Source organism: Lynx canadensis, chromosome B2, assembly GCF_007474595.2.
Source record: "Lynx canadensis isolate LIC74 chromosome B2, mLynCan4.pri.v2, whole genome shotgun sequence".
NCBI lineage: Eukaryota > Metazoa > Chordata > Mammalia > Carnivora > Felidae > Lynx > Lynx canadensis.
Window position 1 is genome coordinate 146796570 of NC_044307.1, and position 22126 is coordinate 146818695.

The 22126-nt window shown below is 36.7% G+C and overlaps 1 protein-coding gene across 1 annotated transcript in view; it reads left to right on the top strand.

Annotated features, from left to right (window-relative positions):
* Nucleotides 1-22126, top strand: part of PACRG (parkin coregulated) — a 503647-nt gene that overhangs the window by 61289 nt on the left and 420232 nt on the right. The window contains exon 2 of the mRNA XM_030316749.1: nt 3373-3507. Within this exon, the coding sequence (XP_030172609.1) occupies nt 3373-3507 (135 nt within the window). The remainder of the gene's footprint in view (nt 1-3372; nt 3508-22126) is intronic.

Here is a 22126-nt window from a genome sequence, read left to right on the forward strand (position 1 = left end):
CTGTTAGGTTTAAGTAGGTATATATGTATTTGGAACAGAAAAAATATTATCTAGGGACAGTGACAGGGCATCTGCATAAAATTAGGTAATGCCCATGTTGTGCTAACAGGTTTAACTGAAAATATTCTAGTCAGTTTTAGAATTACAACTTTTGAGATTCCAAGAGTTAATTTGGAATGGATCTATACCAGAATCCAAAAAATATAATGTTTTAAAATAAGTAAGTGGCACAAATATAAAAACAGAGGATAATAATATTCAAGAAAGAACTTTCTCACTGTTGAGTTATTACATAATAGCAAACTAAGTAAAGAGTCTCCATGGAATTATAGGCATGGGATCATTTCTGTAGGGAGTCCATGAAAATTGATGTGAAGAAAGACAAATAGAACTTGTTTGTAACCATTTGTAAAGCCTTCTAGGCTTCTTAGAGAGAAATATGTCGGTTCTTTAAAAGTTTGGATGATTAGAATTTTGAATTCAGAATCAGAAACAATGGAGTATATTTAGAATAAGAGGCAAAAGGAAAAAGAGAAATCAATTTTAAGATAAAAAGGAAGGAGAGAAAGATAATCTCTAGCAAAATTTAGGTGAACTGAGCAAATGGGAGTCTTGCTTTCCACAGCATAAATAATAACATCTAGAAAAATTGGAAAAGGTGGTTAGCAGATGATGAGCAGATAAAAGATCTAAATATCCGTTGCAGCTGAATGTTTTAAATGAGGAACTGAGCCTTTCATCTCTACTGGAACAGTAAAGAGGCCTTCAACACCCATGGTGTCCGTGGAGACCAAGTGGGGGCAACTTGGACTTTCACCCTAACCAGCAGTAATAAGATGGCACCCCTTTCTGCTGGGGCTGTCAGAGAATGCCTCCTAGTGGGACAGGAATCTCATCACTGCCCAGTAGTAATGAGGCCACCCCTTCTATGGCACCGAACGGGGAGCAGTAAGGGGCACTCCTACCCCTCCCTATCAGGTACTGATAGTGGTACTGATGTCAGGTACTCCCTAGTGGTCCCGAAGCCCCCACCTTCACCCCATGTCAATGAGAAAGTCCCTCTCTGGAGTGAGTGGAGGCCAGGTGGGTACCAGGATTTCTACCCCAACCTGACAGTGATTAGGTAGTACCCTTCCCCACCTCTGTGCCAGAGATATGTTGGAAAACACCAGCTAAATCAGAAGGTTGAAGGTCTGGAGTCTCACAATACACCAAAGGGCAGGTTTCAATAGAAAATAAATCATCACACTGAGAATCAAGAAGATCAAAAAGCAAATGAAAAAAGACAATCAATAGATGTCACCCTTACCCTCTAGACCCTGGCAACCACCAATCTATTCTCTATTTCTTTTTTTTTTTAATTTTTTAATGTTTTTATTTATTTTTGAGACAAAGAGAGACAGAGCATGAGCAGGGGACGGGCAGAGAGAGAGGGAGACACAGAATCTGAAACAGGCTCCAGGCTCCAAGCCATCAGCACAGAGCCTGACGCAGGGCTGGAATCCACAGGCCGTGAAATCATGACCTGAGCTGAAGTCAGATGTTCAACCGACTGAGCCACCCAGACGCCCCAATCTATTCTGTATTTCTATGAGTTCAGTTCTTTTAGATGCCACATGTAAGTGAGATCACACAATAATAGTCTTTTTGTCTGACTTATTCACTTATTCACTTAGCATAATGCCCTCAAGGTTTAACCCATGTTGTCACAAATGGCAAGATTTCCTTCTTTCATTATGGCTGAATATTCATATATATATACATATACATATACATATACATATACATATACATGGTTGAATATTCAAATATATATATTTGTATATTTTTACATATGTATTTTTCTTTATATATTTAAATTTTAATTTAAAAAAACACAAAAAATGAGGTATTGCTGACTAGCAATCAGTACTGTGCAATAATACAATGCACACAAACATGAACACACATGTGCACTATTGCACTATAACTTTCTATAAATATGCATGATGCTGGTTTAATTTGGCTAAGTATTCTTTCTTTGGATTATGTATACCACTTTTTAAGAGGTGTTAAAATGGTGACATGATGACAGATGGTGATGTGTGTGTGTGTGTGTGTGTGTGTGTGTGTGGTATGTAACTTGTGGGCAAAATAAAAAGTTGTCAATTCTTTGTCAATTTCCAAAAAAAAAAATGTGATTCAAAATTGCCCACTCCATGAATTGCTAAAGTCCAGGAACGGCATCCCTACAGTTTCTGTTATACTAAACGTAGCGTAGAATGTATATGTAACATCCAGCTCAGAGCTCTGCACGAAGCTGTCATCAGATACATATGGTTACCTACCAATTAGGTACCTTTGTCTGAAAATGGTGGCCAATAATTCTAATACCAGAACAAATTTTAAATCTCTTATTAGTGAAAGGCAATCGTGCTTCCCCATAGTTACTTATGTAATTGTATGCTGGGAATAATGTGCTAGGTAGTGAAGAAAATTCTAAACTCTAATAAACTATAATAAATGCCTTTGTGTTACCTCACTCTTCAACCCCATTTCAGCATTTAATCATGTTAATATTTTAATATCCTATTCTTCTTTGAGAAAAATCTCAGTTTTGGGGATGAAAGATTCACATGTAATCTAATGTTACTTCCTCACAAATTCATAATATCAAATGTATGCTAATCTACACATATATATATAGATATAGATATATAGATATAGGTATAGATATATATCTACACAGAGTAGACAACCAGTTTTTGTTATAATTTTCTTACTTATTATAATTTAATTTCATATAACATTTTCATAGTTTGTTGTTAACATGAGAACATATTTTACCATTTTATGTATATAGAAAGATTTAAAGGACATATTTTAAAATGATTCAGTATTCCATAAAGTATAGTTTATAGTTCCATAAACTATATATATAGTTGAACATTCAAATATATGTATTTTTGTATATTTATACATATTTTTCTTTATGTATTTAAATTTTAATTTAGAGATTAGAATTAGCAATTATTAGAAATCTTAAAAGTTTTAACATTCCAAGTGGAACTTAGATGCCTCCATTAAATTTTTTTTTCTTAAACAAAAGTTTAGGCTTTTTCCCCCTTAGAATGTAATAGTTTTTAAGTGACTTTTTCTAGGAATGCTTTCTAAAGAAACTCAAAATAAAGTAAATTCTTAATAATGATTATAAAATAATTCTCCTCTGTAAGTTTTTGTATTAGTGAAGCTGCTGTTTTCCATCGTTAGACATTTAGGTCTTTATCTTCCAGAATATTTCATATGAACTAAAACTGAAGTAAAGCCTTTTTCGCTATGCACTTTTTAGTATTTTTTAAAACCTGATTCCTATTTTTTTCCTTTCCTTTGAAGGTGAGAGGCCCGCCAGTTGCAGGAGCATTTAAAGAAAGACCAACGAAGCCCACAGCATTTCGAAAATTTTATGAACGAGGAGATTTCCCAATTGCCCTTGAGCATGATTCCAAAGGAAACAAAATCGCATGGAAGGTAAGTCAGGGCACAGCTGGGGGAACCGGCCGTGTACCGCTGGAGCGACATCTCCCAACACCGAACGAAGTTGGCTAACCAAATAAGCTGGGGTGATTTCTCAGAGAATGGAAGGTGGTGGGTAAGCTCTTAGAGAAGGCCCCCCTTGTGTCAGCTGTCCACCTTGACTAACAATTAAATTATAGCCTGCAAAACAGAAAATGACAGAGTTGCTTTGCCTTAGAGAATCGTCCGCTGCCCAATTCATCTCTATTTTTATGAGAACCTGGCAGCCCGGCCTGTTTCAGGCAGTCCATCAAATGATGGAACTGGTGGCTGAATACGGAGAGCAACAGCCATTTATCTCCTCCAAATTTCACCTTCCTGCAGGACACTTCCAAATGGAAGCTTTAATTACCTAAATGGATAGGTCAAGATTGTCTGCTCCCTGGAAATGCAGAGCAGAATACAAAAGAAGGTTGGTTCTCATTGCCGCACTCTCTCCCTGTCTGCAGCACGTGTCAGTGGCGGTGGCTGTCATACGTGCCCGGTTAGAGGCTGACCTCCACGCCGAAACCATTACGGCACCGACATTTTTCTGACAAAAGGTTAATTGGCTTCAAAATAAATGTATTGCCTAATGACTCCATTGTAATGTGGCTGTGTTTCTTTCTAAAAGGCTCACTGATGTTATTTGTAAAAACTTGCCAATCTCTTAACTGGAGAAGGCTTTTACATTTAATTTGAAAAACGAAATGCTGATCTCTAAACAGCTTCTGCTATTTAATTATTTTGTGTTATCAAGGACTTTGCTTTGGGTGATATTTATCAGCTAAAAGGGTTTCTCGGGCTAAAGACAGAGTTGTGCATGCGTATCACATCAGACTGAGGAACATAAAAGGTTTTTGCCAAATATCATCCAAGTGAAGCAATTGACCCATTTAACTAAAAAGTCCCACAATAGTGTCTGAAGGTGAAGATAGGAATTATGTGTGATTGGTACAAATAAATTCACATTAAAAAAATGAAATGACAGGGGCGCCTGGGTGGCGCAGTCGGTTAAGCGTCCGACTTCAGCCAGGTCACGATCTCGCGGTCCGTGAGTTCGAGCCCCGCGTCAGGCTCTGGGCTGATGGCTCAGAGCCTGGAGCCTGTTTCCGATTCTGTGTCTCCCTCTCTCTCTGCCCCTCCCCTGTTCATGCTCTGTTTCTCTCTGTCCCAAAAATAAATAAACGTTGAAAAAAAAAAAAATTAAAAAAAAAAAAATGAAATGACCAAAATAAAGAATTCATCAAAGCAAATACTTAGATTCATCAAAATTAATCTTTTCCTTCCTTTATGGAAAAACTGAGAGAATTGTTTGTGCTGTTTCCTGTGTGTCTTCAAATGTTTTCATATAATTATCAAGCATTTCTAAATCTCGAGCAGTCTTTTGGTATTCAAGTACTGAACTTAGAATTACTATAAGTTGTTTGGCGATAGAAATCCTGAAGGTGTCCCTGTTATTAAATTTTGTCATAAGTTTTTTAGGAGGATGAAGAACATGACTATCTCTATCTCGGTTTCAGTCATTTCTATTAAAATGTGAATTTGGTATATGACAATGTGCATATAATGAGAAAGAATTTATAGCAAATATAAGTAATTTAGATATTTTAGTCTTAACATAAGTATATATTCCCAAAACTTTACTGTAACTTTTGGGTTTGTTTATATTTGATTAATTACATGGATTTTGTGTTTGTCTATATACTGGTTCCACAAGGTAGCACAGTGGACTTTCTGAAAAACCTCATTCCTGTGGAGTAAAACAATATGCTATAATTCCTTATAAAAAGTGAGTGGATTTTAGTGTTTTAAGCAATTACAGCACATAAAAATTATGTCAATAAAAAAATTTATAGGTTTATTTTTACCTGTTCAAATAACTTTATGAGTAACTTTTGGAAGTGTCAAGAGACTACGAAAGAAAATCATCTTGAAAATAATGAAAATGTAGGATGAATCATTTTGCTTTATCTTTGATAATACAATAGCCAGAAGGGATATAAACTACTTTTGGTTTTTATAGCTATGTTAATTCTTTTAAGTAATTTCTGATGAGACTACTGATTCAGCAAGCCGAAAAGTCAGAATAAAAAAGAAGCAATTTATTTGCTGCCATTGGTAGAACAATAGCATACATTTAAGGAAACGTCTTATCCTATAACCTGTAGGCTTCTGTCTTTTTAAAGTCTCGCCAACCACATTTCAATTACACTACTCTAATATTGAAAGTAAAATGTGAGAATTATTAAGCATAGGCTTGTGGACAATCTCCCAATATAATCATAATTATTCCTTTGGTGCATGTGCTGTGAAGACAGTCTGGTACTTGAGCGGGGGAGGGCTTCTTTAGGATGCCATACCTCAGGAGGGGCCTTAACGTTGAAGGAAGCAGGGCTACCCTCCCACACCCCACAGAATAAAAACAAAGACAAAAACAAAACACAACCCAGGACCCTGCACTGCACTTCCTTCCTGTGTGCCAACAGGGCCCAGGAGCCCGGGTCTTCATATCACTCATCTCCCCCTTAAAGACTTCTGAATAGCTCTGTTTCTCAGGAAAATAGTGGTCCCCTCTCCATACTCTTGTGACACCACTGGGACTCCAAGGGCTTGTGAGTGCCTGAAGTGGTGTGCATGATTAAGTTGGAAGAAGTCGTAAATCTTTTATCAGAATTTCAAGAGGTATTGACTCGGAAATACTTAGAAGCTACTGTCCTGAAGCGTGATGGAGGCTGTCCCAGCATCTGAGACTCAGCTCGTCTGGGAAGTCACTGATGGTTCCTGCCCATGACCCCAAGTTCCCTACTTGTTCCCCATCATCACTATACTAGAAATCATCCTATATTCTTGAAATAGAGTTACTGTCTGGTAACTACGTATAAATGACCTAATAAAGTCAGAAACTGGAAGTAACAGTTAGACGTAGGTAAATGTCGTTTGCACATTTAGATTTTTCACCCCATATCTTCAACTGCCACCCTAGTGTAGTGCACATGAAAGTGGCTATTTGTTCCAAATGCCAAAACAACAAGGCAGACCAAATGCCGAATCTGTGCAGTCTAGTCTTTATGGTATCGCTGAAAATTAGAGCACGGTCTAATACAACTTTCTGCAATGGTGGAAATGTTCTACATCTGCACTGTCTAATAATTACAACTAGCCATATGTGGCCATTAAGCACTTGAAATGTCCCTAGTGAGAGTGAGGAGCTAAATTTTTAATTTTAATTAATTTTAATTTAAATAGCCACATGGTTACCATATTAGACAGTGCTGTTCTACATTAAGACAGTGGCAGTCAGAATAAATGCCTGAACCTGCTGGCCAGATAGATGACTATATGTATCTGCACATTGCTATTAAAATGAAAAAGAAGGACCGATCCATGCATTTTTGCCATGGCTGTGTACGCTTATCGTATATTCCTTGGTAAACGTGAAAAAAGTTTTACAAAATTTTGGGAGTGAAATTTTTCCATATACTTATCAATGGCAAGCGAATTATCTAGGAAAAATGAGTAGCTCTGATCTGTAATATGAAATCTATCGGGCAAGCTCTGGCATACTTTTTATTTTTAAATATGTGTTTTCTGAATATAGCTAAAGAACTGTTAATTGTTAATGGCTAAGGACATTAAAAAACACAATAATGACTTAAACAAAAATTTTTAAGTCTGTCTCTTTTTCTATCTTCTCCTTGACTCTACCAACATTCAGGGGACATGACTTTATTCTATGGCTGCTACCTCCAATATCCAGAGTACAGGCAACAGGAGGGAGAAGCAGCTCAACAGTTTGGATAAGTTACAAAGCAGACAGATACTCAGCATGAACAGACGTTCTAAAATTGCGTTTGAGGGGCGCCTGGGTGGCGCAGTCGGTTAAGCGTCCGACTTCAGCCAGGTCACGATCTCACGGTCCGTGGGTTCGAGCCCCGCGTCGGGCTCTGGGCTGACAGCTCAGAGCCTGGAGCCTGTTTCCGATTCTGTGTCTCCCTCTCTCTCTCTGCCCCTCCCCCGTTCATGCTCTGTCTCGCTCTGTCCCAAAAATAAATAAAAAACGTTGAAAAAAAAAATTTAAAATTGCGTTTGAGTTTCCACATCTTAAATTTCCATCTGGGAGTAGGAAAGTTTTCTGTTACCTGTCTTCTCACTTCTGCCTCCCCACCAAGGTCCATCCCCGCTCCCACCCCCAACCCAGTAAGTTTCAGACACCCTTCAGGTCTCCTCTGGAGCTGTCCTGCCTTCTCCGCCTCCTCCCTGCTCCTTTCCGCCCCCACCCCCTGTCCTCTCCTCCCTGCCCCTCCCTGCTCCTCCTCCTTCCTTCTTCCTTCTTTTCCTCCTCCTCTTCTACTTCTTACTCTTCCTCCCTTTCCCTTTCTACTCCCTCCTTCCTTTCCTTTTTTGTTTGTTTGTTTGTTACTCCCTGGAATGCACAGTTTCCCCTCTAGTTCCTACAAGGTCACTTTGGGGAAGGAACTGGAGCCCTTCCTAGTTCTCTCTTTTCAACAGGAATCTGAAGTCATCAGGAGTAGTCACTGGAATGAATGTGAAATAATCGCTATTTACACACTTAATAAGGAGCAGAAATATAAATCCTAGGCAACCCATGAAATTCACTGTCTTATAAATTCTGATAACAAGCCATTGTTTTAAAATGGCATGGTAATACAGGTTATTTATTTATTTATTTATTTATATTTACTTTTTGTGTTTTTATTTTTGAGAGAGAGACTGTGAGCAGAGTAGGGATAGAGAGAGGGAGACAGAATCTGAAGCATGCTTCAGGTTCTGAGGTGTTGAAATCAGATGCTTAACCGACTGAGCCACCCACGTGCCTTGAAACACAGGTTATTTTAAAATAGCCACTTTGATATAGACCTTGGCAGAAGGAGTTGAATAAAAATGTCAGAATCACACTGGAGTTTTTTTTTTTTTTAATTAACGATATGGTATTATAAACCATTTAGTTTGGAGAGCTACAACTACGCTAAGGTGTCTCTTAAGTTCCTTCACTTTATGGGCATTTTGATATAGTAGATATTGATAGAAATCACCTTTCTCTATCTATCCATGGTACCATGCTTTTGGACAAAATGTGACATACACTAAGAGTTTTGCTTTCACTAAATTTCTAATGAACATGCACAAAGGTGTCCCAGTTATTAGGTAGGTTTGAGTAAGAAATAGATACCCTATAAATGTCCAGCCAAATCAGGGTATAATACAAACCCTATTACAAAGGCAGCTCAGATAGCAAACATCCAGATTGTCTTATAAAGGGAAAATCTCAAAGTGGGCTTTGTCAGCAACTTACAGTCTCTCATCTGGCAAGGTTGTCGCAGGCTTTGTTCAAAGTGGCATCGCTGTGGGGGGGGGGGGGGGCATTTCTGCATTCTTGTTTTCTCATCCCTTATTGAATATGTAAATGGTGTTAGTAACCTGTTATACTGAAATAAAATTCACAAGGCCACAACTGGTACGCATAGGCAGGTGTGCGTGAGAATGGACTTTAGGTAGTCTCACCTCTCTGCCAAGAACCTGATCTTCTGTACTGGCCTTCTGGAGATGTCCACAATGTCATCACAAAAGCATACTTCCCCTGAGGTGAATGTATTCACCATACAGTTACTTGATGATTAAAACTTGGATCACACAACTTGGTTTTTCTATTAAAAAGTGACTTCATAAATTAACATTAATCAGGTAACTAAGAACAACCTTTTCTAATTTTTAAACTCATGTGTTATATAAATGTATTGATATGTTTATATAAAGAACTACAAAATACAGAAAGTTAGCATATATTAAGAAAAATGAAAGAAAATGAAAACCAGATAGGGACCTACAATGGAGCCAATATCAAGGTCAAATAAAATGGCGTATTCTGAAATCTAAAGAAGGGATCTTTGTATTTCTGGTTTCTTCACTCATTTATCCCAGTGCCTAGAGCAGCACCTGGCATAGAGTAGGTACCCAGTGATCCGTGTTGAGTGAATGCAAAGCGTACTAGAACAGATTGACTATCCTCAAGTTTTACTTCTCTAGACACTGTTTCATGACATGTTTTGCATCTTTATCAGTGACCAGGTGCTAGCTGATTGGGATGGCGTCTTTGTAACTATGGGAGCTCTAAGAAGTTTTGTTTCATGGGGTGCCTGGGTGGCTCAGTCGATTGAGCGTCTGACTCTTGGTTTCGGCTCAGGTCATGATCTCATTGTTCGTGAGTGTCTGTGCTGACAACATGGTGTCCTTGGCTCTGTGCTTACAACGTGGAGCCTGCTTGGGATTCTCTCTCTCCCTCTCTCTCTGCCCCTCCCCCACTCACTTGCTCACTCTCTCTCAAAAATGAATAAACAGTAAAAAAACTTGTTTCATAATTATTAAAATAAGTATATTTTGAGATGTTCATGAAATAGTTTGGGGGATAAATATTGATTAGAAACTCCAGTAAGTTTGAATGCACAGTCCAGAATTCTATGCAATGGTTTTGGTGGATTGGAATTTTATTTTTAAAATGCTCCTTTGATTATATGTAAACTGATTTTTTTAATTTCTTAAATTTCTTTTTTTTATTAAAATTTTTTTTTTAACGTTTATTTATTTTTGAGACAGAGAGAGACAGAGCATGAACGGGGGAGGGGCAGAGAGAGAGGGAGACACAGAACTGGAAGCAGGCTCCAGGCTCTGAGCCATCAGCCCAGAGCCCAACGTGGGGCTCGAACTCACGGACTGTGAGATCGTGACCTGAGCTGAAGTCGGACACTTAACCGACTGAGCCACCCAGGCGCCCCAGATTTCCTAAATTTCAAAATGGCAAGTTCATTTATCTAAATGACTAAATATGTATGTCCAGTTTGAACATCCAAGTAAAGAAAATGATGTGCATAGATTAATTGGGTGCTTAAATTTATTTTTAAAATTGGCTGGACCACACCCACAATTCTGGGATGACTCATGAGTCACTAAACTCGTGCATGACTCTTCAGAATTTCTTCTCAGTTCTTTTTCTCGGTTCTTTTCAGTTCTCTGTAGCATTGATATTCATGAACTATAAAAAGCTCTGTCAGTGTGACTGTTTTCATTGACATAACTGATAATTTCCTACTAGGAAAAACAGTTATTGAATATAATCATTATTAAAATCATGCACTAATTTTCTTACAATTAAAATCAGCCCCAAACCATGGTAGCTCATTATCCATAAATAGTATTGCATTTAAAGTAAGTCACTCCGTGACATGATACCTGATCCATTAGTCCTCATTAGATTGTTCTCGAAATTCTATAATTTTGATTAATCATTAGTCCTTTGGTACCTGCAATTTCTTAATGTTTCAGTTTCTTAAGAATTCAAAAAATTAGTGTTATATCTATACCCACCCCCTATCCCAGGTAACACCAATGTTGATTTCTGAAATCTTGTAGGCAAATTTATTTAAGAGTTGAATAATTTGTTTCACATGAAGAAGAATGGATGTTCTCTTGGAATTGTTCTCTTGGAGTTTCTATTTCTTTTGATAACTGCCAAAGCTTGAGTTTGGATAGCAGGCCTTAGTAGAATTTGTAAGGCAAATTTTACAAAAGAAGAGACAATTTACCTGATTTTTGTACAAGTGAGCTGCCATGTTTCCACTATTAATTCCTCTGTGATTAATTAATAGACAGAGAAGTCTTGAAAAAAAAGTCCTCTGGCAATTACTGTGCTGCTCTGTGTTTTTTGGAGGAGGGGGCTGCTTGTGCAATTAAATGCCATTCTTTTATTTGATGTAAATTGCGATGTCTTAAAAGTGTAGAGCATGAAAACACAGCCGTGTATCAGAAATAACTTTAATTTAAATTGGTTCGATGACCTCTGAAAGCTAGATGAGAGGTTTTCTGCTGAATGGGCTGGTGCTCTCTGCTGCCTCTATAATTTATGTGAGAAATTAGTGCGAATGGTTCACTTTTATGGAGCAGTACTGCTTGTGGCAAGCCTGCAGAAACAATTTTCCCCCAAGCCTCCATCTGTTCTTCAAACTAGGGCATATGCCATCTCATCGAGCTTGAAAGTCAACTGATTTATAACTCCTGGAAAGTGCATAGATTGAAAAGAAAGGTCGCCCGCCGCTCTGTGACAGTGATTTGGTCGGCCTCGGCTGAAGACAATTCACATTCCCCGGGGCCCAAGGGGAAAAGCAGTGTTGTAAGTTTCAGATCTCGGTGGACTGACAACTGGAAGAAAAACAAATCACTCCTGCTTTCCTAGTGAAACGACCCCCTGTTGAAAAGTAGGAGCGGTCTTGGTAGTGTTAGGGCGTCACAGCTGAGACACTGTGTTGTCACTCACCCGCCCACGAAGATGGGGGTTTCCTGCCACCCTCCTAGGGATTGATGCTGCCATTTCAGGAGTATCAGTACTCCAATCTTCAAACTAAAAATGTGTGTCACTGCTTGTTAGAAAGTTCCATTTGGGGACATAAACCGGACTTTGATGGTTTTTCGGTATCTGCCTGGAGGCTGAATCTCCAGCTCTGTTCCAATTAGTAATTTAATGAGTGGCTCCCACTCTGTCTTATCACTTGTCACATATCCCTTTTCTTCATTGAAGCACTTTTGAGATCAGAAGTTCTTTGACGGATGACAAGTCGAATTGGATTGATGGTATGATAGTAAAAAAAAAAAAAATCAATGTTTGTTTGATGCTTTTATTTAGAGTGGTCAAAGTGTCTCTATATTTGAGGCTTCTAGATATCGAGTGAATTTTCAACCCCCTGCCGTTGCATTAAAATTTCTCCTTTTCTTTCAGGTAAAATCTAAATAAAGTGTTAATGAATACTGATATCAATTTTAATCCATATCTGAGGCAGCAATTTTAGGAAATTACATTTTAGCTTTATCAAAAAGGTTATTCTGACCTTGAACGTTCTATGTAAAAATTAGCACTGATGGGATAATCAGACGAATTCATGTAAAAAGAAAATTTATCCTTGGGGCGCCTGGGTGGCTCAGTCGGTTGAGCATCGGACTTGGCTCAGGTCATGATTTCACAGTTCATAGGTTAGAGCCCCTTGTTGGGCTCTGTGCTGACAGCTTGGAGCCTGGAGCCTGCTTCCGATTCTATGTCTGCCCCTCCCCCTCTAGCACACTGTTTCTCTCCCTCTCAAACTTAAGTAAACATTAAACAAAATTGATCCCTTATCATTACTTATAAAGTTCTATTCTCAATATGAAATATATACATGTTTATCTTATAAAATAAGAAAATATTGGAAAGTAGAAGGACTAAATAAATCACTCATCATTCCACCATTCATTGAATTCAGTTGTTGACATTTTTAAAGTATTTCTGTCTTTTCTTTCTTTTTGCATAATTGAGATCATAGTGTATACAATACCTTGTGAAAGCTATTTGTCATTAGATGGCATATAAAAATGGTATGCATTTTTTCTTAGATTTTTCTGATTTTTTTCTAGTTTAAAAGTAATAGATGATTATTTTAGAAAATTTAGAAAATAGATAAAATAAAATGTATACAGAAGACAAGAAGACAGTATTTATTCTGAGATAACTTTTAGTAATTGATAGTTTTGTTCAGTCTTCCTTCTACATGTATGTTTTTAGCTTTGTTGAAATTGTGTTGATGATTCTTAAGGGACTTAAGGTAACATTCAAAGACCTAATTAGGACAGGAAATTCATACTGGACCTAACAGCCACAGGAGTACTAATAATTAATAATTCTCTCCAGTTTGATAACACCAACAACAAAAAAGACAATCATAGCTTAATATGCATTTTTAACATTTCCCATGGTCATTACTCAAGGCCTTTAGAAAAGAGGCATGCCAATATAAGTCTCCGTGTGGCTTTGCTTCGGGGGTGGTACACATGGTATCTCCTTTAGCAGGTCATGCTCTACAGTGACCACCACCTCAGTGTACTCGTCATTGTGAACATGTTGTTAGTATATTTTTAGAGAACAGAAACAAATACTAACAAAAAGTTGTATTAAATACGAAACACATTTCTTGCTATTGAGAAAGGTATAAAAACAAATGTAGATAGTTGACAAAATCATTATAAAAACCAATCTTTGCCTCCCCCCCCCCAATCTAAGACATATCCCTTAGGACCAAAAAAAAAAAAAAAAAAAACCCTACAGAATTTCCAAAATTGCATTCCAGTCTGAATGATGAAAACACGTAAAACCTTGAAACCCTAAACTTCCATTCGAGTTCTCATTCAGATTCATTTTTCTCTGTTTTCGTGTATATCTTTAGACAATTTTATAAAAAGTGGGTCCATGGGTTGAATATTTCTGAATGCTTGAATATCTTGAAATATAATTTTTCAGCAATGCAGTTTGTGATTCATATTAACATTCTTAAATTTCAACTGTTTCCCTCTATGCCTCTGAAGAATGTAATGTCATTATATTCTAACATATGATTGTTGAGAAAATAAGACCAGTCTGATTTTTATTCCTTTGGTCTGTTTTTGTTTGCTTGTTTATTTTGTTTGGCAGCCTGGGTAATTGCACTATTTTTGTATAATTAAAAGTTGCTTCCATGTGTATCTTTTGCTTTCATCGATTCTTTTTTTAATATAGTGAGCTTATTCTGTCTACTTACTTGAATTTTTTTCTCAAGTGAGGGAAGTTTTTTTTTCCCTGTAATGTCATTGATGATTATTTTTGTTACAACTTTTCTCTTTTCTTTCTTACAACAAATACACGCAGTGTGTAAATAAATTTTATCCTGCCATTTCTATCATTGTCTCCCTCAATATAGTCATCTCCTTATTCACATGTTTTAAACTTCTATGAGAGCTTTCTTCTGCTTTCTCTTGTCTTTAGTATCAATTTGTGTATCACGACATCAAGTTCCAATTTTACTTCCATTACTGTATTTAGTCCTACAAACTTCACACTGCTTATTTCTCCACTTATATCATTATACATATTGGCTTTAAAGTTATTGTACAAGCAAGTTTATCATGGATAATGTTGTGATTTATTCATATTCCATAACCCAGATTGGAAAAAATAAAAAAATATGGGTCAACCGTAATCCCACAACCCTAAGGTAGCCTCTATTAATCTGTTAGTGTGAACTTTTCAGACCCCTCTTCCTCTGCATTTGCAAATCTGCATATGTATGAAAATTTTTAAAAAAACATTTTACTCATACTTCATAACTTTTTTCAATTAATTACAAGTCATAACCATCTTTCCACATCAATGAATGTGCACTTTAAAAATCATTTTGGGAATCTCTAGAGTACTTTACAATTTAACCAGTTCCCTATTGTTGGATATTAATGTTTTTCTTAGATAGTAATGCTTTTCTTCAACCTTTTGTTAATATAAGCAATACTATTATCAACATCATTGTACATTTGTATATATTGTGTCTTGCAAGCATGTCTGATTATTTCCTAAGGGTAAAATCTCATTTTCTTTTTGCCTTGGCCTATTGGCAACAAATGGATTTCTGCTTTTCTTCTATGAAGAGGTCTGGCTTTGTGAATCCTGGAGAATGCCCATTTCTGAAAATCACTGATTTCTGCAGTAATGAAGTTAAAGGGCCTCCTCATCCTCTAAATCTATAAGATGATATTCCATTTCATATTGTGTAAGATGTTTATAAAACCCATATATTACTGTTTACATATCTTCAATTTTACCTCAATCTAGAATTTGTGTTTGCTAAAACACTCTGCTTGGGTTCGGGTGAGCTCTCCTTATCAGCATTTCTTAGGTAGACTGCCCAGCTCCTAGCCAACATCCAGTGCCCAGTATGAAGATGCTTCATCTTGTCCTGTTTTGCTGGCCTTACAGGGACCCTCTGTGACTACTGACACAAAGACAAATAGATCCTAAAAGCACATACAATCCTGAAAATACACCGCACCCAGCTGTGTTTTCCTCTGCCCTTACCTGCAACATTGTGCTTGTGGGGCACGCTGCTTTCCAGGATGCAGTGCAACGTGCTACCAGGAGTCTCTGTCCCTACTTCCTGTTCAGATGGTTTCTGAGAGTTGGGTGTGAATGGATGTAGCAGCGATATAGCAGAGATGAGAATGGAAGCAGATGGCTTTGTCTTTGTCTTAAAAGCAACTACTTCACAGCGGCAAGATGGCGGCTGAGTCCACGCCCGCCCCCAACTAAGTCTGTTCTGACCTTACCTTCCGGAGAGAGAAAGTGTAGGAGGGATGAAAAACCATCTGGCGACTTTTGGATGGGTACCAATGGTTGCAAAACATGAGTTGACCACCAATTGTTGTTTTTCAGTCTAGTTTCATTGGCCTCATCATATGTAGAAATTCCTCTTTTTTTTCTGCTTGTGCATTCATTATTATGCCTAGTTTCATTTGCATGTTGAGTTTTCCTCCTTGTCTGTATCTTCCTAGGTAATTTTGTGACACGTTGGGAGACGCTGTGTCAGATACTCTTGTCCAGATGCTATTTAAAACAGCTGAGTCCAATTTAGTTCTGTCCCTCATGGGGCTGTAGTCCATGACAGAGAAATAATGTGATCTCATCAACGCTTAGGCAACAATGACTCATCTATTCATAAAAGAAGTGAGTAACTCTCATGGGTGAGACTCAGTGGTGAGCTCTGTAGCCCAGCTGATAAGGGTTCTGTGGTCTTGAGAAGCTTATTGACTAGAGTACATCATTGTTCAATGAAGAAACTGAAACGCAGAGAACACATATCAAATCTTAAACCAAATTGCTTGCTTTTGCATCGTTCATAAATTTTTAATCCTGTATTCAGTATGTTAAACATTTGCTACTTGAATGATAAGATTCAAATAATTTCTGTAAACAAAGTTTTTTATTTTTTTTATTTTTTATTTTTAAAAAAAAATTTTTTTTCAATGTTTATTTATTTTTCTTGGGACAGAGAGAGACAGAGCATGAACGGGGGAGGGGCAGAGAGAGAGGGAGACACAGAATCGGAAACAGGCTCCAGGCTCTGAGCCATCAGCCCAGAGCCCGACGCGGGGCTCGAACTCACGGACCGCGAGATCGTGACCTGGCTGAAGTCGGACGCTTAACCGACTGTGCCACCCAGGCGCCCCTGTAAACAAAGTTTTTTAAATTGAGAGTCTCTACAAAATTTTTACTAGTTCATACATTTGTGTATATATATATATATTTTTTCTCCTGCTTCAGTCTGTTACTATGTAAACAAATAGAAAATTTTACTTTTAAAATGACCATGAGGTGATCAATCCACATTCCTATATGTCTACATATTGTGGCAATCCCGGGTATCAATGACACATCACTAACTCCAAATTTCTACACTGTACTTTGAAACATACACTATTATTCATGCTTTTACCAAGGTGTGAATTTTAAATATTTATCCTGTTTGAGATTCAATCTGACTTAAATTTGATGACTCTGGAGTCCCTATTAAATACAAGTCAGACTTATTGTAACTTTCATATCTTTTAATCCCTTTTTTTCTTATTTCCATCTCTTTAATCCACTTGTTTCATTATAGGCTGTTTCCTTAAATCTGTCTTCCAATTTAATAATTCACTTTCTTCAGTTGGGTTTAATGTACTCCTTAACCTGTGTGTGGATTTTTTTTTTAATTCAGTTTCATTGAATATCAATTCCACAACTTCTTTTTGTTTCCTTCAAATATTTGCCTATTTTTTTCTTTTTCTTTCATTATGTCTTTTTCTTGCTTTATGGTTTCTTTTACTATCTTTATCAGGTTTTATATTTTGCACATAGTCATTTAAAGTTTCCTTCACATTATCTACTATCTGTAGTTCCCGGATGTGAGTTTGAATCTTCCAGTTGCTCCCATCTGTTCTGTTTTCTTGGGTGCTTCATGAAACTTTCCTGGGAGCTTCCCTTCTGTGGAGCACACTTTCCTTGGGGCCCCTTGTGCCCCGGGATGTAGAGATGCCCCTGCAGTGTGCTTCTAGGTGTTTCTCCACAGGGATGGGTTCTGACCTAACCTTTATGGGAATCAAGTTCCAGGTTTCTTCACCAGGCTCCTCCTCCCCTCTTGAGATTTGAGTTCTCTCTTCATTTCTGGGAACTTGGTGTTTACCTTTCTTACTTTTGAGAACGGCAGTGTATTTTGGAACTTTTTACCCAGGATTTGTAGCTTTTTTCGATCATATTAGCCAGGGGTCTTAACGATCCAGTTGCTCTCTCAGTTAGCTTACTATCTTGCCTTAGCTACAGAGAAAGAACTGTCTCGAGATGCAATCTTTCTTAATTGTAAGACCAAATCTACAATTTTTCATGTAAAAAAAAATGGAAACAAAATACTCTTTGCATTTCTCACGGGAGCCCTTATATTTAAACAAATGTTAGCAGCTAATGTGTGTTGCGTGATTTTATGTGCATATCTATGTGTGTGTATAATCACACATGGATGTATGTTAAATCTCTTTGGAAGGTATTAAAACTTAGACTTGGAAAAATTACAGGGAAAAGACTTGCAAAAATTTTTTGCCAACCCCTGGTTCTCACGTTCATATATAATGTGTGTATGTGTATGTGTGTATGTGTAATATATAGTAATCTTGTTCCTGTCTCAGTGTTGGAGTTAAGAGTTCAATTTTCATTCTGTAAAATTTAATCAGCAAATTGAGGTGAGTGGAGTGACCCTAAGAAGACCTTTATCTTCTCACTATTCATATCTAGCAATAGTGAATTTCTTGAGAAGCATGAATCCACCAATTGAAAAAGATTTTTTAAAAGCTTTCCATTTGCAGTAAATTGTATAAAATTTTACTAAACATTATTAGGCATGGTTTTAACTAGCGAAGTATATAATGTATTGAAGAAAATTTAGGTTTTTATAAATCATTCCTCACAGACATTATCACTTTAGATTATTAATTTCTTTTCTTTTTAAAAAAAATTTTTAATGTTTATTTTTGACACAGAGAGAGAGAGAGAGAGAGATAGTGCAAATGGGGGAGGGACAGAGAGAGACATACACACAGAATCTGAAGCAGGCTCCAACTCACAGGCTCCAGCCTGACGCAGGGCTCAAACTCACAAACCATGAGATCATGACGGGAGCCAAAGTTGGCCACTGAACCGACTGAGCCACCTAGGTGCCCCATAGATTTATTATTAATTTCTATTTTGGAAGAATTGCTTGGGTGATGAAGTATTTGTATATGCACACAAGAGATTGCTCTTTACATACCTTTTCCTTTCCTCTTTCTATTTTTTAAAATGCAATGCAAGAAGTGCTAGTGTATCAGACTGGCAATATTAAAACCACAAGTCAAAAAATACAGTTTAAGGTTTTTATAATTCTATTTGGGAATCTCTGCTCATTCTGCCTGTGTGGGTTATAATTTTAACACTTCATTATTGTAACTTATTACATTTAATAAACTAACAATTGGGACTAGCTTCAAATCTCAAGCAGTAATTTAGCAGATGGTTCATTTCATGAAGAAGCAATGTAGACTCTCATGGATAAGACCTTACAACTGGGGGTATGGAGGGAAGGTAAATGCATTGGTCAGTTGCAGTATCCCCTGTAATTTTTTTGTCTTGTCAACAATATTAGAATTTAGGTCAGCTTGCAGAAATAACGAGCTTTAAAAAAAATTCTTTCTAAGTTTATTTATTTTTGACAGAGATAAGAATGCAAACATGAGCTAGGGAGGTGCATAGAGAGAGAGGGAGACACAGAATCCTAAGGTTCCAGGCTCCAAGCTGTCAACACAGAGCCTGTTGCGGGGCTTGAACTCACGAATTGTGAGATCGTGACCTGGGCCAAAGTCGGACGCTTAACTGACTAAGCCACCCAGGTGCCCCCAGAAATAACAAGCTTTAAACCCAATGAACACATCCTCTACAAAATGTACTAATATTATGGAAAGCTTTTTTGGGTAATGTATTTTGCAGGTTATTAATGTAAAACATCACTATTTGGCTTCTGAAATAGTCACCTCGGTGTTTCTCATCATTTGCCATCTTGTACTTTATAAATGATAAACCTTTGCACAGGTGGATTCCCAAACATGCCACCTTATTTCTTGCCTCTTAATTTTTATTCGTAGTTTAGTACCCTTTCTTGGAAAACCAGCATACCACATTACTAGTGTTATGCTGAGTAGGAAAGAGGTCTTGTCTCCTCGTGTGAGGGTGGATTCTAGAAAGACTGGAACAGGTATTATTTAACCTTTGTCTACCGTAGCTCCCAAGTATTTTAAAGCTGATGTTTCAAGTAATTTATTAAAATATTATATTTTACCTTTTATATATTTTGTTTGTTTAATACAGTAGCAATTTGAATTTTCATCTGTTCCAAAGCCAAGAGTAAGGATGGTTATTTTAGGCATATTTTAAATTTTGCTTTTAATCTCTGTGGATCTTTTGATAGGTGTTTATTTTTGCGATTCCTTATAGAATGTTGTTTGTAGTCCTTTTAGGATCTTTGTAGGATGCGCTCACTGAGTATTACTTCTTGCTGATAAATAGAACTAAGTTTACTTAACCTCTAGTGGTCTGATCATATTGTAACTGTATTCTTATGTATGTGTTGTTTTTAATTTCACATCATCTAATTGATGTCCATGCAACTTAGTAACAGGCAGCCATTTACTCAATAGACATCACCTGAATGCCTACTATGTGCCAGGCACTGTTCTAGATTCTGAAAATACAACAATGAATAAAACAAACTCCCTGTCCTCATGGTGCTTCCTTTATAGAAGGAAGAAAATAAGCAATCAAATAAGTAAATATAGAGACTGTTAAATGATGATATTACAAAGAAAAATAAAACAGGGTGATAGAGATATTCATGGAAGAATAAGGTACAGTTTTATGGGGTAGTCAGAGGAGACTCCTTTAATAAAGTGACATTTAATCAGAGGTTATTTGGTGATATGGTCTAAATTATTTAAAAAATCACTTTGATGCTTTTCCTTTTTCAAAATGTAGTGATATGAAAAAGAAGAAAGTGTTGAAGTGAAAATACAGTGAAAACAACCAAATAAATTATGTTCTTTCAGGACCCATTAATTACTGAAAATCAGTGTCAAAGTTATAACCCAACACTAATGAATTAACAAATTATATTTTAATTAAATTCTTATTCTACTTAAAGACTAATTAAGGGATCATGAATGGCTGTGCTTTATGTATTTCAACATAGATATTTTATGAGCATATGCAAATATATATTTCCTTTATGAAAAGTACTTTTCACATTTCAAATATAAACAGGCCTAAATAACCAAGCAAATCCACTTTTATGTTCCCTTTCTCTTTTCTTTTGATAATAAAATCATCACTAGTGAGCAGATTTAGAAAAAGACACAAGAAATGATGAGACACACATGAGCAGACACATCTGGGTACAGAAATGTCATATCCGTATTGTCTTGACATGGGTCACACAAAATACGAGCTTCCAATTCAGGCAAAGCCAGGCCTACAGGGAAGATTTGTTTATTTGCTTTGGAGACACAATCTGATATATTTATAGCATAATGTCTTTTTTTTTCTATAAGCATATCAGATACCTACTATGACAGTTACATAATATAATGTTACATCTTAGAAATTAATAGAATTAAATGAAAGGAGATTAAGTTGAGTATTACATACACACACACTTCATTTGTTTGTTCTGAGCATTCTTCCATCTATCACATGCTGGATGCTTGCAATTTATTAGGCACAGCGGAAGTCATTGGTGATAGAGGTCTTTTGCAGTGTGTGCAATTAGTCATAAGTAGAATGAAGCAAAAAGTAACTCAAAATAGTGCAAAATTACCTGTGTTCTAGAAACCATAAATCTAAATGCCTGCCCCACTCTGAGCCATAAAGCTAGTAGAGAAAATGTGCTTGAAAAATCAATTGGATACCAAAATTATTATAACAAAAATCTAGATTATTTGTAATTAATATACATTTTTATAATTTATTTTGCTTTATGAAATTATTTTACCAGCACAAAAATGTTCACCTGTTTCTTTTTTTTATTTTTTTTAATTTACATTCAAATTTTATTTTTTAAAATTTACATCCAAATGTTGAGTTAGCATATAGTGCAACAATGATTTCAGGAGTAGAATCCTTAGTGCCCCTTACCCATTTAGCCCATCCCCCCTCCCACAACCCCTCCAGCAACCCTCAGTTTGTCCTCCATATTTATGAGTCTCTTCTGTTTTGTCCCCCTCCCTGGTTTTATATTATTTTTGTTTCCCTTCCCTTATGTTCATCTGTTTTGTCTCTTAAAGCCCTCAAATGAGTGAAGTCATATGATTTTTGTCTTTCTCTGGCTGAATAATTTCACTTAGCGTAATACCCTTCAGTTCCATCCATGTAGTTGCAAATGGCAAGATTTCATTATTTTTAATTGCTAGGGAATACTCCATTGTATGTATATATATATATATACCACATCTTCTTTATCCATTCATCCATCAATGGACATTTGGGCTCTTTACATACTCTGGCTATTGTTGATAGTGCTGCTATAAACATTGGGGTGCATGTATAGCACACCTGTATCCCTTAGATAAATACCTAGTAGTGCAATTGCTGGGTCATAGGGTAGTTCTATTTTTAGTTTTTTGAGGAACCTCCATACTGTTT